Source organism: Stigmatopora argus, chromosome 1, assembly GCF_051989625.1.
Source record: "Stigmatopora argus isolate UIUO_Sarg chromosome 1, RoL_Sarg_1.0, whole genome shotgun sequence".
NCBI lineage: Eukaryota > Metazoa > Chordata > Actinopteri > Syngnathiformes > Syngnathidae > Stigmatopora > Stigmatopora argus.
The window spans coordinates 7,044,305-7,060,851 of NC_135387.1; the positions used below are offsets into that span (position 1 = coordinate 7,044,305).

Here is a 16,547-nt window from a genome sequence, read left to right on the forward strand (position 1 = left end):
TTCTTTTTGATTTGGAACAGTGGAGGATGACAATATTTTGCTTTAGTCGAGCTAACATAAAAAAGCTCCTTTTAAAATTGTACAGCATATGGTATAGTTAAGCACAATTTCTGATGGTGATTGATATGAAAACTTCACTACATACTAATTTGTTACTACCCAATATTTACCTCTTAAAGTATTCCATCCTTAATCACGGTACTAAGCATAAATATTTAGTTTTTGCTAAAAAGAGGAAAATGTGTTTATTTTATCCTATCATATTTAGAAAACCCTTTGTGAATTGTGTGAGAAAATAAGATGACAAAGAAAGAAACATCTGCTTTTTAATTCTACTCAAATATTGACACATTACTGACTGCATTTAAGGCAGACTGACAAAAAGAAACACAGAATGGAGTGTTCAGTTTGATAACTGTATTGAAGCACTTGAAGAAAAGGGTGTCCACACTTGTGTTGGATAAAACAATTTCAACAAACAGTATTTTTCATAAAATTGTTTAAATATTGAACCACCACGGTGGGTGGACATATATTAGTTACACATCCTAGTTTTAAAAAATGCCAGGATTTTGATAAAAAGATGAGTTCGAAATCAATTTATGACAAAAGATGACCCAAACCTGTCAAGGCACTTGAACAAATACAATGGTATCTGCTAGTGTTGTAACACTCGAGACCACAATTTCAAGGTCCTGGTCTCGTCTCGATCGCGACTCCCAAAAAGTCTTGGTCTTGTCTCGGACTGTCCGGACACAGGAATTTTGGTCCAGACCAGAATTAACCTACTATTTCTCAGCTTCTTTAACGTGATAATAAGTAATAAGCACTTAATTAAATGACAAAAACCTTCGATTCATGTGTAATTCAGTCCCCACTTCCCTGTAACGGTTGCAGTAATCTTTGCAGTGTTGTGACAGAGGCACACAAGCAGAAGTTAAAAGAGGTAAATGTAAAAACAAGAGACCCTGGAAACATAGCCCTCAATTTAACATACTAACGAGAAAATAACTTTTTTTCAAACACTATTGTGTTACTACAGAATATTAATGTGATCACTGATTACAGTAATTTCAATTATACTCTTTAAATCTTCATTTTTATATGCCACCCAAAGAATTTAATTTAAAGCCCAACTATGAGACTTTGTCACCCTATTAAACCAAACATAGCATTGCTGAGTGAGGGGAACCTTTTAGATTCCAAAAACACTAAGAAAAATGGTCCCATAAGTACGTTGTTTACCTATACGTGTATATATTCAATACTACTTGGAATTTAAAAGAATGTTAACACATTTTTTTACTTTTGCTTGTTGTGGTGTAAAGGAAATGAAGACACTATTGGCCTTTAAATACATTAAGAGAAAATGCACTTGAATTGTTAAACCTGGTCATTGTTTTTAAAATTGATATTCCGCTCACCCCAGTCAATAGTCTTGGTCGTAGTCTCAGAAAATTCTTGGTTATAGGTAGTCTGGTCTTGAGCACAACACTAGTACCTGCTGATGCTGCGAATGATTTCATACAAAAAGCAAAAATAGGATTTTAATCATCAATATTATCTGATGTCAGAGCTGCTTGACATAATTTTTGATTAGCATTCAATTATTGCGTATTTGTGGTTATTTTTCTTAGTTCCTTCTGAACAACAGCTGACTTGAAATTATGAATCCAAAATTTGCTAGGAGCTCTTAATCACACAATTTCAATCCAGATGCTCTGCTTTGTAATATCATTTCAAGCACCTGGTTTACAACTCTTTTTGCTCCCAAGCACTTAAAAAGCACAAGCTAGCTTAAGCTATTTAATAGCACAGTTAACACAAGTCATCAACAGTAAACATGCATTTGTTAGCCATCTTTTTCAAAAGCGAAAGAAGCCGCTGGGCTGATGAATGGACATGTTGGAAAAATAATGAAAAGGCGTGCTGACCTCTTAAATGATGTGCTTAAATTATGACTTGTCACACGTAAAAACGCTAGCAATAACACCACCGCAGGTGTCACCATGTCAACACTTGAATTTACAAGCCGTCCCATCTTATTTACTACATTGAAGCATTTATTTTGGGGTAAATGTAATGTAGATTTAAGTAGAAAGGTGGAAAAAGAATGGGGGGAAACCTAGTCTGAATCTGTGTCTCTGGGAAGGAATTAAAACTAATACATTCTGGTAGAACAAATTCACTTATTATAATAATGTATTTGAATGTATATACTTTTTTTTGTTCAGCAATTGACACTCAGATTAACTAAATTGGCCCCTTTTACGTAACTGAACAGTCATATTGGAACAATGGGTTTCACTCGGCTTGGTTTGTTTGGTTCCCCAAATACTTTCCTGTGTGACAGGATATTTTAAAGGAGACGGCATATCATTTTTTTCCCTCGTCTCTTGGCCTGCAGTGCTGCCCTGGTGGCCATTTCAAACACCTCCCTCACGCCGTCCTTGGTCTTCGCTGAGCACTCTAGGTAGCCAAAGGCACAGATTCGGTTTGCCATTTCCCTGCCTTCCTCAGACTTCACGGGTTCCTGTTAACCAGATAACAACATAGATTAAAACCTTAAAAAAAACGTTTGGGTGTTAGCGTTTGCTTGTGGCTCTTGTTCGCAAAGGATGACGAGATAGACCCTCGTTCGAATCTTATTTGTGATGTTTGATAAGAAAGCGCAGATGGTTCAAAAAATAAATAAATATATGTACCGTAATTTCACGACTATAAGGCGCACATAAGTCTTAAATTTTCTCCAAAATAGACAGGGCGCCTTATACTCCAGTGTGCTTTATATATGGACCAATACTAAAATTGTTATCACGATAAAATAAATCAGTCGATAGGGTACACCATCCTCTACAGCTCTCACAACTACGGCAAGCAGCCCCCGACTCTACTATTTTCCCCGTAGAAAAAGTACCGCACAGTGACGGCTGGGATATATAGTTCTTTTGTCAATACACCCAATGGATTGTGGCCTGGCCATCGACATCAACACAGCTTTACGAAGCATGGAAGACAGCGTTGCAATAGTTACGCTAGCTACTATTTGCAAATGGATTGTGGCCTGGCGATCGACATCAACACAGCTTTACGAAGCATGGAAGACAGCGTTGGATTGGTTACATTAGCTACTAGCTAGCTACTATTTGCGAATGGATTGTAGCCGCCTGGACGAAGGTATAAAACTCAGCGTTTTTGATGACTCATTTGGAGAATTGTTCAATTCGGACACAGAAAATGAGGTCTTTGATGGATTTGTGGGTGATGATGACGCGAGTACATTGTAAAATGGCTAAATAAAGTAAACCGAACTCAGTTTTGCTTCCTTTACCTTTTTAAAAACGTGTTTTTGGCGTGTGGGTGTAGCGTGTATGTTTAAGCTGGTGAATGTTTTGCCATGCCTGGCTGCGTCTGTAAAAACGGTGCGTCCTTTGTGTGTGTAAAATACAGAAATAGCACTCGTTACTGACACTGCGGCTAAAAATACGATGTGCCGTATAGTCGTGAAAATACGGTATTATAATTTCTTACCCATTTCTTAGGAGACAAAGAGAAAGATCATTAAAAAATATATATATTGAACAAAAGGCAACCTGCCAGGCTTATAAAGCACTGGGGAAAACCCTATGATATCAATATTCTTCTGAGTCACCTGTTTCATCTTTGCCAACTCTCGACGTGTGAGCTCATCATTGCGCAGGTCTTTTTTGTTTCCCACCAAAATAATGGGAACATTGGGACAGAAGTGCTTAACCTCAGGTGTCCACTTCTCAGGAATGTTCTCTGCAGTGTACATAGAGAAAAAAATAAGTGAAACATCATGAGAAGAACAACAGGTACGGAGATCAATTGGGAAACTCATACCTAAACTATCAGGACTATCAACAGAGAAGCACATGAGGATGACATCGGTGTCTGGATAAGAGAGAGGTCGCAGGCGATCATAGTCTTCCTGACCTGCCGTGTCCCAAAGAGCCAGCTCTACCTGCAAATTATTCCAAAAAGTCTCTGTTTACCATTTGAACATGTTTAACAGTCCAAATAGTGAAATGCCTTCTTTTAAAATTGTCAGTGGGCTCGGATTTCAGATCGATTTTTCTGACCGTTAAACTGCTTCAGTAGGCCATTAACATCACATATGCCAATGAAGCAGGTTGAGAACCGTACTAGTGCAAGTGTAGGCAAAATGTTGTGCTCAAGGCCTGATTTCATAAAACATCGGACTATTTTTAGATACAAAATATAATAAAACAATTATTAAAAGAGATCATTTTAGAATATATTTTGTATTATTTAACCTGTTTTATGTGGGTAGTAGCGAGGCTAAATTAATGCTCTAAATATTACGTGATACTTCAGAATGTAATGCTCTGCTTCATAGCATAGGGTCTTGAAAAAGTTTTCATACACCTTGAAAGTCTTTCACATTTTGTGGCCTCAGAATCAAAAACTAGAAGATATAGTAATTTATGTAGACACATTTGGGTGCAAGAGTAACTTTTAGCTGTTGAAAATGTAAACTTTTAACCCGCTAATCGTGCCACTTGGTGCCAAAAGAACTCACAAGCAATGTTCCCTCTAAAATGCGCGCGTGCGCAATTGCGCACTACTCTCGTCTTCTCTGCGCAGCAGCAATCACATGGCGCGCAGTAAAAAAAAAAAAATCAGATTTTTTTTTTTTTTTTTTACCCCTTGAAAAATTAGAGGGAACATTGACATGCACCTGCTTGTGGCAGGTGTGATACTGGTGTGCCCATAGCGAGCAATGATGATGTCGTGACCGGATGATTCGCCTAAAGACGTTTCGCCGACGGACGTTTGACAGACGGACAGGTCGCCGAATGAACGTTCGTTCAAACAGCGTTTAATGATTAAATACAAATACTAGTATTTGTTAGTTTAATGATTAAATACAAATACTAGTATTTGTATTTAATCATTAAACGCTGTTTTCAGCTGGATTTGACCGAATTTGAGAGCATTTTGAGCCCTTTGGCGAATGGACGTATATGGACATTTTTTTGCCTCCATCGCGACATCATCGCGACATTTTACCGAGGAATTCACTTCCCTGGGCTCGGTTCTAATGTCCAAAGAGCTCCAGTATTTGTATTTAATCATTAAACGCTGTTTTCGGCTGGATTTGACCGAATTTGAGAGCATTTTGAGCCGTTTGGCGAATGGACGTATATAGACGTTTTTTGCCTCCATCGCGATATCATCACGACATTTTACCAAGGAATTCACTTCCCTGGGCTCGGTTCTAATGTCCAAAGAGCTCCAGTATTTGTATTTAATCATTAAATGCTGTTTTAGGATGGATTTGAACCGATTGCTGTCATTTTACGGCTCGGTTCTGCTACATCTGCCCGCCCAAGAGTGCTTATTCCCGGACTGCCATGCCCGCCCAAGAGTGCTTATTCCCGGGCTGCCATTGATGGTAGACTAACATTGATTTTTACTATTATTTGGACAACACCGGCGGCGGGCCGGATTAAAAATCCTAACGGGCCGTATATGGCCCGCGGGCCGAGGTTGAAAAACTTGTACACACACGATCCAGGGGCGGGGCGAGCGCGCAAATCCCGTTTCAGCGAAACCTCCGTTCGGCCGAATGAACGTTCGGCGGAACGTCCATTCGGCGACCTGCCCGTCTGTCAAACGTCCGTCGGCGAAACGTCTTTAGGCGAATCATCCGAGTACCGATGATGTCGCTCACACTGGTACTCAGTGCGCTCAGGGAGGTTGACTTTCTGCTCAGACCAACGAAAAATTAGAGGGAACATTGCTCACAAAAACTTTAGAGTCGCAGTGTGAGTAGTAAATTATAGTTGGAATGAAGAAAACTAGCAGTTGTAGAGTAAGTTGAGTTGTAAATAAATGAACTTGTAGTTGTAGAAGATCTAACTTGTTTCTCCACAAACTTGTAGTAATAGAATTTGGCAAATAGTAATTATAATTGCTGTAAGTTAGTTTGACAGATAAGTCACTTTACATCTCATGTTTTAAGTTGTGTGTAAGTAATTTAGACTTGTATGGTTACAACGGGTGATTGGAAGAATTCCCAAACTTTTGGCCTGAATAAAAAAGGACAGTGTATGGAAATAAACACTGCTCCTTATTATAACACACATTCACATCGGTTAATTTTTGGTTGTAATAATTTCGTGCAAAGTTTTTCTTCATCAGAGACAAGAAAGTTGGTCCAAGTTCATGTGACAATGGATTGACTGAAATATATAAGATAAAAAGAACTGAAACCGGGATGCAGCCCCGTATTTCACCAAGAATTGACCCTAAACATACAGGAATACATGGATTGATTAAGATCAAAGAACATTCATGTGTTATAATTGCCAGATCAACGTCTGGATCCAAATTCCGTTGAGCACTTGTATAAAGAGTAATTATATTTTTAATTTTTCATTCTTTCTAATTGACCTCGGTCCATGTTGTCCGTGTCCTGATGTGGTAAAATGATAGCAACATAGCCCAAATAATTTTTGGCTGCGGTGAATGCGCAATAAACTTCCGTGTTAAGAAAAGAGCTGAAAGAACATCTTCCTGCCACGGGTACATGGGGAAACTGTATAACAGAAGACATCGAGTAACTTTAAACGGCTACAATATCGGTTGTTTAACGTGAGATTTTCCCACAGGCCCACCAAATATGACAATATACCACATTTATAGTTTTGTCTGTGTTTATGTATTTCATGTTTTTATATAAGAGTAATATACACGTAGGCCTGTTTAACTAAATACTGAATATATAAAGCCACAAAGAAATGAAATCTTAGCAAGTTCAACTCATGATGTCATTAGCCTGTAGTTATATTTGGTAGGGGAGTATACACAGTAAGTATCATAACCTGTTTTGCAGGTTTGGTCAAGTGACACACATTTTTCAGATTTTTATTGGCTCAAAATTTTGGAAACTATTTAGCATTCAAGTTACAGATAATAACTGGGTGATTCTTTGTGTTAGTCAATCACATAATCTCAGTTTAAAGAAATATATCTTTCTGGTCAACGGTTGTCAATGTGAGAGTTGAAAATGTATCTACATGACAAAAGCAGCAATTTTCTTGTAGTAAAAGAAAAATGTAATTATCCCCCTTTTCTCCAATCAGAGATACTGTCATGAAAAACTTTGTGAATTACCTGTTTGCCATCCACTTCAATATCTGCCACGTAGTTTTCGAACACAGTTGGCACATACACCTCAGGGAACTGATCCTTGCTAAACACAATGAGAAGACACGTCTTGCCGCATGCTCCATCTCCAACTATCACTAGTTTCTTTCGGATCGCAGCCATCTGAATGATATAAAAAGATAAAACGTCATAAACGTCATGCAGCTTTCTTTCACATATAGTTTCTTTTTCTTTCTGTGATAATTGATCAAAATTAAAGGTCAATTATGTTGTGTTACAATTGATTTCGGAGTTAAACACTACTGGGCCTTGTTACCATTTTAAGTTGTATCAGTTATCCATCGCACAAGGGGAAGAAAAAAGTAACTTAAATATTGTGTGCAAAAATTACGATCTTAATCAGACGCAAAAATTACATACATTTCAGAATATCTGATCCCAGAGTATTAAAAATATTGTCATCACAATTTTTTTTGCAATGTAGTGAGATCATTTTGAAGCTATATTACCTTAGAATATGATCGAATGTTCATTTGCGACCAAGCCTTCCAGTTCAAGTATTTTGGACGCCTGCAAGTGGCGAACTGATTCAAATTTACAACCAGAGGGATGATGATGCCGCACAAATATACATATTTTATTGTCAGGGGCACTAAAGTAGTAAATCTCTTAATCTATACAATCAAAGACATTTGTCTCTTAAGTCTTTTTTTTAAATACACAGGCAGGGAGAATTCTCTGTTTGACGCCTGCAATAGCTTATTGCATACCTGTCAACATGTTTTTCTGTATTTTAAACGGTTTTTGATCATTTAAAATTGTGTACGCCGTATAACAACTTTTGATTGTTTAAGTAATTTTTTTTAAAACTGTCGACTGCTTATATTGTCATGCTTTAAGCATGATATGCGCACACGCATTTCCCTTTCACACGTTCGCCTTTTCACTATATATAAATATAGCGCGTCAGCAAGCAATGTACCCAGACAGCCAGGCTGTCACCATCATACAGCGATATTTACAGTATCTTGAGTTTAATGCATACTGATTGGGTACCCCGTCCATAAAAATATTTGACTTTTAAGTGCACCCTATGTGAGTAAATGTGTAGCGTTGCCATTGTACGTTTTTTAATCGCTTAAGATGAATTGCAATCATTAATAAGGGGAGCAATTGGCCGAAGTAGACACGTATGTTATCGGAGCAGTCATTTTTAATTGAAACATTAATCCAATTACATGATGAAAAGACACTTAAAAATGGAATATTACGTTTCTCCAGAACCTAATATTTTCTAAGATCTTACTGCGTCCTAATCAGTTTACATTTTCCGCTACGACCACAATTGGTATTTTGCAGCAATGCTGCTTTGCGAGAAGAATGCTCGTTGTTATTTATTTACGTCGGCGGGCCAGCATTTAGAACGTGCTAACCTTTACATGAATTTCCTCATAAAATGATCGGTATCGAAGATTGCTCATTGATTTTAATATGATATATCTAATGGAATTTCTGTATGATTTAAAATTTAACCCGTGATAGCGGCGAATCGGTGAAAAATTGCCAACATGACATTGGCTCCTTTTTATCTATGACCCAACCAAGCAGAAAGATTCTCGATGACTTTTATTTTAATCCTAATTACTGTTTTAGATCGCTTTTACTTGTGTTCGTCTGAGCGTTTTCTATCGAAGAGCTAAATTGTCGCTAACAAGAAGAAAGCTGCTAGCTTGCGGCTAATAACTAGCTTATTTTGACAGGAGGTCCCTGATCAAACAACAATTGCGGTTCCGTACTTTTTTCGCCGCCTTGGTTACATCTAAAGTAATAACGCAAACCATGTTAAACAAGGAAAAAGCAAAACTTGCCGTGAAATACCTTTATAATTTCGCTCCGTATACTAGCCCTTTTTCGGTTTTCCTGTCGTGGTATCGGTTCCTCAAGGGTTGGAAGATTGCGTCATCGTCATGCATACTTTCAGCCAATGGGAAACGAGTACTGTTTTGGCCCCGCCTTCAATTCATGCTAGCTTCATGTTGAGAATGGATGAACTGTACTTATTGGATATTTTAATAATTCCCTGCAAAACCATTTAAACTTGGACGGCTGACATTGAGTGATCTTTCACTTCTATTGACGGCGATAGGAGACTGATTCAATTTGACGCAGTCAAAATAGATTAGTCGCCTAGCGCCGTCAATGGCAGCATTATTTATATACTATCTCCCTCAAGAATCACAAAGAATTTTGTAACATATCTTGCATTGCTGATTGGTATAATTGGCTCGTTTTAACAGTGGATCTATTTTATCTGGTTCATGTTCTCCTTTACAACCCCAGCAGATGGAAGATAAGCTCAAAGCGTGGGAATCAAACCATTTTTGTGGCTCAACACAAAATGCACCGTCCACCCAAATCATCAACTTCACAAAACAAACAAGCGTCGTCCATGAACACAAACAGTCATCCGACTCAAAAAAGCATCAGTCACTGCAACATTTCATCACCAACGGGCTCTTTGTACATAGCACTGTTGCATCAATCCACCGCCTGACACTATTTCCACTATTTCCAGTTTGGTTCACAAAAAAAGCCATGTTTTGTTAATCTTGTGTAAAAAGCATGAGAATGAGAGATCCTAGAACTGAATATTAAATGTATACATATTTAGATAGCAGGCGGCCTGGTGGAGCGAGTGGTTAGCGCATTGGCCTCACAGCTCCCGGGTCCTGGGTTCAAATCCAGGTCAGTCCACCTATGTGGAGTTTGCATGTTCTTCCCGGGCCTGTGTCTGTATCTCCGGCTACTCCGGTTTCCTCCCACATTCCAAAAACATCCATGGTAGGCTGATTGGAAACTCTAAATTGCCCTTAGGTATAGGTGTGAGTGTGCATGGTGTCCTTTGTCTCCTTGTGCCCTGCGATCGGCTGGCAACCGATTCAGGATGTCACCCGCCTCTATTGTCAGCTGGGATACGCTCCAGCACCCCCCGCGACACTAATGAGGATAAAGCGGTTCAGAAAATGAGATGAGATGAGATATTTAGATAGCATGTGATAGGCCCCTGGCTGGGGAAACCTAGCAACAAATATTCACAGGCATGGTCGTAAACATTTAAAAGGAGGAAACATAGCACAAGAGTTTGACATGGCTGACACAAAACATTCATCCTAAAAACTTGCAATATGTACTTTGCTAGTTTTTCACATAACACATAGATGCATTTGGGGAGGGGTGGCGAACACGCGGCTCCCAGCCAAAATGAATGTGGCTCCTTGTTTCTTATCATATTTTGTATATACTGTGGCTCTTTGCCTCTCATTTTTATACTGTCTTAAAACACACTCAAATTCATCAGGGCCCATTGATAAAAAAATAAGTTAGGGGAAGAAAGTGTTATCGTAAATAATATGGTTTTAATTGTGTGTTTTTGTGTGGCTCTTTGACTCTCACAGTTGAATTTTTTTGCTCTTTGTGTCTAACATGCATTAAGGTGTTTCTGCTCTGTCTGTTTCTTTGATGCCGAAGAGATGATGCTTATTGAGCTCCAGACATGAGCTGAGCAATTTTGCGGCCTAAATTATAATACAAGTGGTCACAAAATGCTTTTTGGTAAAGCTAGATGTAACATGGGTACAAAACACAAACTGTATGTTCCTTCTTGTGGTATATGTCATAGAGAATGTTATTTGTTACTCCTGCAGTACATTAGGCCTTCTAACACGTATGTCAAAACATGTTGCCCCGACAATGCATTTGTATCCTCAAGTCTTTGCAAAGTAAAATAGAGGAAACATTGTTCCAATTTCAAACTCAAGCGTAATAGTCACAACAATATTTTTTTTACATAATAACGTATAATATACGTGAATATTCAGTGGCATTCATCTTCACAAAAGTCACGGGGGTACTGGACCTCATCCCAGATGACAATGGGCAAAAGGACGACGGTAATAATGTATATATTAATAAGGCGGAATGAATAAAATGTCATCTTTTTTGTCCTGTTTTTCAAATATCACACCTTATCAATAAATCTATATCTCGCATTTAAAAAAATATTGGTGTTGAAATCGTGCTCTACTACGGGAGTGTATTGAATTCACTTAAAAAATGAAACAAGCCTCTGCCCGGCGGATGAGTGGTTAGTGCGTCGGCTTCACACTTGTGGGGTCGAGGGTTGGATCCCAGGTTGGTCCGTATTATGTGGAGTTTGCATGTTCTCCCCGGTTTCCTCCAACACCCCAATGCATGCACATTAGGCTGGTTGAACATTCTAAATTGCCCCGAGGTATAAGTGTGGTCATGGTTATCTCCTTGTGCTCTGTGATTGATTGGCCAGGGTGTCCTCCGCCTGGTGCCCCTAGTTAGCTGGGCTAGGCTCCAGTACCCCCACTACCATTGCGAAGATAAGCGGTTCAGAAAATGAATAAATGAACGGATGAATAAAACAAGCCCTGACCATTTTTCTGAGTTATTTATTTTTGGCGTTCATTCATTCATCAATTTATTTCCCGATCAGCTTATCATCATAGTGGTCCGTTGGATTTTGGGGGTGTTTTTTTTTTTAATTATTTTTTCAAACTCAGTTTTTCAAAATAATTCATTTTAGGGGTTGCTTTTCTTATTTTTTCAAGTCTGTTATTCTGATTAATATATGTATTTTGAGTGTTGTTTTTTAATTAAAGTTTAAAAAAAACAAAAAAAACACAACAACCCCAAAATATATTTTTTAGAAAAACGGTCAGGGCTTTTTCCATTTTTTTAAGTGAATGCAATACGCTTGCGTACTCTACTAACTACTAAAATAAATAAATAACTTGACTATCATAACTTCATCACTTCTTGTTCATATTTCGATTTTTATTTTTTTCATCTGTTCTGTTGACACGATTTGACCCAATCAGCGTCGAGGTGACGATGCAAGTCAGTCATTGGCCAGTTTAAAATCACCGCCAACGCCGATAAACAACGAACTCAGTCTCATCTGTGCTCTTTATCTTTTGCGAACACGGTAGGTTTTTACGTTTAAACTTTTTAATAATTCTTGGTCCTCAGGTACCAATAACCACCCTAAAAGTTTATACATCGATAACCGGCGATAGTTTATTTATTAAGGGCTCAATCTTGAAGAAAGTCTTCGAGTACACCTCAGTTGAACATGCTCGTGCTCATTGGAGAAGAAATCGTTTACTGAAGACAGATAAAACTGTCATTTTGTTACCCATACAGGTCGTTTTTTCGGGGATCATTGCCCATTTACCCACCGTTGTTGAAATGGCAGAAGTATCCGTTGGTGACACTGAAAAAAAATATGACTTCGACGCGCCTTCACATGTCGACTTTAATCAGTTGGAAGACGATACTTTCGACAATACGTGGTTCGGTAAGTATATGCTGGGTTTACTGACACGTGAAATAATGATTATAGAGTACAGATCATAATTCATTACGCATCATTCATTCATTTTCTGAAATGCTTTATTAGTATCCTCACTAGGGTCGTGGGGGGGGGGTTTGCTGGAGCCTATTCCAGCAACTTCCAGCACGGGGAGACAAACAACTATTTACGCTCACACTCATGCCTAGTTGCAATTTAGATTCTCCAAGCAGCCTACCATGCATGCTTTTGGAATGTGGGAGAAAACCAACGCAGGCCATGCAAACTCCACACAGGTGGACCGACCTGGATTTGAACCCAGAACTGCGAGGCCAACGCGCTAACCACTCAGCGTGGCACGTTACTTAATGACAATTCTTCGGTAAAAAAATATATCTTGGAACTATGTTCATTTAAAGCGCTGGTGTCAAACATCATTTTGTTTGACAAATCCATTGACTTAATGTTTCTCTCAAAAATATCATAAATGTAGACATTGTTGTGATAACTGCTTTATCCTCATTAGGGTCGCGGGGGGTGCTGGAGCCTATCCCAGCTAACTCCGGGCCAGAGGCGGGGGACATCCTGTGTCAGCCAATCGCAGGGCACAAGAAGACAAAGGACAACTATGCACACTCCCACCCATACATAGGGGCAATTTAGAGTGTCCAATCAGCCTACCATGCATGTTTTTGGAATGTGGGATGAAACCGGAGTACCCGGAGATAACCCACGCCGGCCCGGGGAGAACATGCAAACTCCACACAGGTACACCGACCTGGATTTGAACCCAGAGCCGTGAGGCCGATGCGCTAACCACTCGCTTCACCGGGCCGCACAGTCAAAGTGTTATCTTTTGTAATATAAGGAGATTGCCCATTTACACAAGTTCAGAGTCATAATGATTGTGTCACCAGTTTGACACCTCTCATTTCAATACTGACATGTTTTTGCAGATCGACGAGCTATTTTTGATGAGCAATCACAATATGCAACGCCAAAACAGCTTGCCACAATGGGCCCAAAGAGGATTGTAAGAAAAGCGGGTTAGTTTTGTGCTTTTGTGCCTGCTATTTTATTTTCAGTTTCCACTCCTCTCAAAAACAAACATTATGTGTATGAGTATGTTCTAAAAAGTACATGCAAAATCCTTAGCACATTACTGCGACTGTTGCTTTAATTAAATTCATGAAAACAATCAGGACTGTCAGCCCTGCCAAATAATTCAAGACATTTTATTTTCTCTTAGGGGGACTCTAATATTTTGTTGGTTAATATTGAACTATTTTTGCAGCTCAGCATGCCACTGAACAACCAAAACAAGCGACTCCTGAGCATCCAGCCACTGTGGGCCCAATTAGATTTGTAAAAGATGCAGGTTCGTTTTATTTTTGTTGTTGTGTGCTGATATTATAGAATTGCTGTATTCTTACCTGCGGATGTGACAAACTGTATGATGTTCAGGTTCTACTGCTGCAGACTCCAAAGCAACTTGTAACAGTGGTGCCAGACCAAAAATGGAGACCAGTAATCAACCACGCAGGTGCCCGTGTGACTAGACATGTCGATAATGACGTATTTGTATTTTGTGGGAAATAAGCTTAAACAAGAGAAGCACCTGAGAAAGCAGAGACTAACTCCAAGTAACCAAGTTGAAATTATTGCCATATTGCTGATCTTTCAGCCTTTGACTTAAACTGCAAATTTGAATTAAATAGGCTAACCCGTTGTCAAGGAGTTATCGCTAAATTTCTTTTTTTGACCTTAAAACTCATTACCCGTCAATTGTATCACCTCTTCTGTTTCATAATACAAACAAACCCTTCAAATTTGATAATTTCTTCATCAATCTTGAAAACAGACAGAGAACTGAACAGCTTTCACTTGCTGGTGGAGATATTTAACTTTGTCAGTGCCTTAGATGGTGATAGATGTGCAAATTAAGTGGCTCTGTTCATCCTTCTGCTGTAAATTTAAATTAGTTTCTCAGTATTAGCAGTAAGATCGAGCCAAAAAAATCCGGCCCGAACCCGGCGAATTAACTTGATTTGCAGGACCGAGCCCGAAGGAAACCCGAAATTTCATTTTTTATTTGTGAGGACTCAGGACTCCCGAGTCGGGAGGAGGAGGTGTGATTTATGATAACAAATTAAACCCTGTCTTTTGTAACAAAATCTAAATTAAATAAGACTGTATAAACATCACATAAATTTACATCTTTTATGTGATAATATAAATGTTTGACAATTTCAACTGTTAATGCCTTGCTCAGCGTCGAGGTGCCAATCTTTTTGCTCTCGTATGAGAGCAAAGCGCCACATTGACTAAATTCAGCGAAGCCAACGCAAGTTTCTGACGCATATTCAACAATCAATTTGAAGGTTTTCCAAAATTCACTCTTGCCAGTGCGTGTGTCTCTTTTCAGTTCTCTTGTCTTTAGTTTATCCTTAACTTCTTGCGGCGTTCACGTGACGTGCACAGAGCATGCTCTGGCTCTGCAGCTCCGCCTCCAATTGCAATTACATTACAGCACCTTCTCTGTTTTACCCAAAATTCCAAATTATTTATTTTATGACAAGTATTCCTTAGTTTAGTATCCACACATTGTTTTAGTATAAATTTTTATAAACATTTATTTATTTTAAAAAGTCAGCGAGAGAGACCAGACATCCTTTTAGTATACTTTTTTTTCAGTGAGAGAGAAGCCCAGTCCGACCCGAACCCGAAGTAATGATTGACATTTTAGGCTCAACCTGACTGGAATTTCGGGTCGGGTCTTGTTGGGTTTTGCGTTCGGGTTAAAGAAATCACCTCTAGTTAGTAATAGATGTCCAATCCATATGATCTGGGAAGGTTAGAATGAACATTCGGTCGTTTGCTGCCATCCTTCCCATTTCAAATGGATCGGATGTCCATTTTTTCAATGGAAGTCATTGATTTAACATGTGTATGTTACCGATTCCATTTTTTCCCCTTTAGAATTTCAAAGCGCAAAATCCAAGTTTGCTCACCTTCTCATTCATCTTCTAAAACATCCAAAAAGTAAATATTACTTACTATATTATTTTTTGTTCAATTCTTTCTATCGTGTGTAAGATTGTCATCATTTTATAATAGTGCTAAGGGGACCAGGGGAGATGTCAAAAATGAAGAAGACCAGAATTGTACTGGAGAATCCCAATTGTCTTCATCAGAGGGCCTCCATGAAGAACCTTCCAAAACAGTAAGTACTATAGTTGGTGTAAAAGAAATCAGTAGGCATCTTTGCAAAGGTTCTTCTTTAAATGGACACATACTTCTTAGACAAGTGCGGCACAGGGTGGCATTGTTGTCAAATCAGGAAAGCGCCCACCAAGCAAAAAGAAAGAGGCATTCAACGACCCATATCTACCAGTGGCAGAGCATATAATGCAGTTACAGAAGCGAACTCCTCAACGCTTCCATAAGCTGAGTCGGCAGGAAGCAGCCAAAGGTTTGGTTGTATTTGTAGAGAGGATGCATGAAGCACAAGAACCTCACCTTTTAAAAATGCTATTAACAGGACCGCCCAAAGGAAAAGCCCAACGACTGCGGCTCACTCGGCCTCAATCGCCAAAGTTCGCAACAAAATTGAGGAGCAGAGCCCATGTGGTCAAGAGCAGTGCTCAACTGGAAAGTGAAGCAGAAGAGGCACGCCATAAGTAAGATCAAAATAGATTTTTGAATGTCCGCTACTGCACGATATTTTTGACCAATGTTGATGAGAAAAAGAATGTTTAAACACGCAAATAAAATGACACCACTTTCAGGTGTGGCCATTTTATGAGGTCACTTATACCCACACACTAACTTTAGCACAAATACAGTGGTACCTTGAAATAGGAGCTTAGAGTGAGCTCGTATGTCGATTTACTCTTATCTCATTTGAACGTTTCCCATAGAAATGAACTAAAACAAATTAATTCATTCCAACCCTCTGAAAAAAAATGCCAAAAAGGGATATTGGAATGGAATATTTTTTTATTTGTTC

The 16,547-nt window shown here is 38.9% G+C and overlaps 2 protein-coding genes across 3 annotated transcripts in view; one reads left to right on the forward strand and one right to left on the reverse strand.

Moving 5' to 3' along the window:
* Nucleotides 1–312: 312 nt before the first annotated feature.
* LOC144086995 (rho-related GTP-binding protein RhoA-C-like) lies at nucleotides 313–9,197 on the reverse strand. Of its 2 annotated transcripts, none has more exons than XM_077617266.1 (5): nucleotides 9,037–9,197; nucleotides 7,165–7,320; nucleotides 3,865–3,985; nucleotides 3,653–3,783; nucleotides 313–2,533 (listed from the first exon to the last, which is right to left on the reverse strand). In XM_077617266.1, exons 2-5 carry the CDS (start codon nucleotides 7,318–7,320, stop codon nucleotides 2,360–2,362), a joined length of 582 nt encoding a protein of 193 aa, XP_077473392.1. In that variant the 5' UTR covers nucleotides 9,037–9,197; the 3' UTR covers nucleotides 313–2,359. The 2 variants fall into 2 exon arrangements, with proteins under 2 accessions (XP_077473392.1, XP_077473470.1); XM_077617344.1 differs by having other exon boundaries at nucleotides 9,027–9,138.
* A 2,857-nt stretch (nucleotides 9,198–12,054) lies between these two features.
* tpx2 (TPX2 microtubule nucleation factor) overlaps nucleotides 12,055–16,547 on the forward strand; it is an 11,341-nt gene continuing 6,848 nt past the window's right edge. The window contains exons 1-9 of the mRNA XM_077620387.1: nucleotides 12,055–12,172; nucleotides 12,391–12,544; nucleotides 13,495–13,584; nucleotides 13,833–13,916; nucleotides 14,003–14,081; nucleotides 15,518–15,580; nucleotides 15,656–15,761; nucleotides 15,842–16,010; nucleotides 16,080–16,218. Coding sequence (XP_077476513.1) covers nucleotides 12,436–12,544; nucleotides 13,495–13,584; nucleotides 13,833–13,916; nucleotides 14,003–14,081; nucleotides 15,518–15,580; nucleotides 15,656–15,761; nucleotides 15,842–16,010; nucleotides 16,080–16,218 — 839 coding nt within the window. The 5' untranslated portion in view covers nucleotides 12,055–12,172; nucleotides 12,391–12,435. The remainder of the gene's footprint in view (nucleotides 12,173–12,390; nucleotides 12,545–13,494; nucleotides 13,585–13,832; nucleotides 13,917–14,002; nucleotides 14,082–15,517; nucleotides 15,581–15,655; nucleotides 15,762–15,841; nucleotides 16,011–16,079; nucleotides 16,219–16,547) is intronic.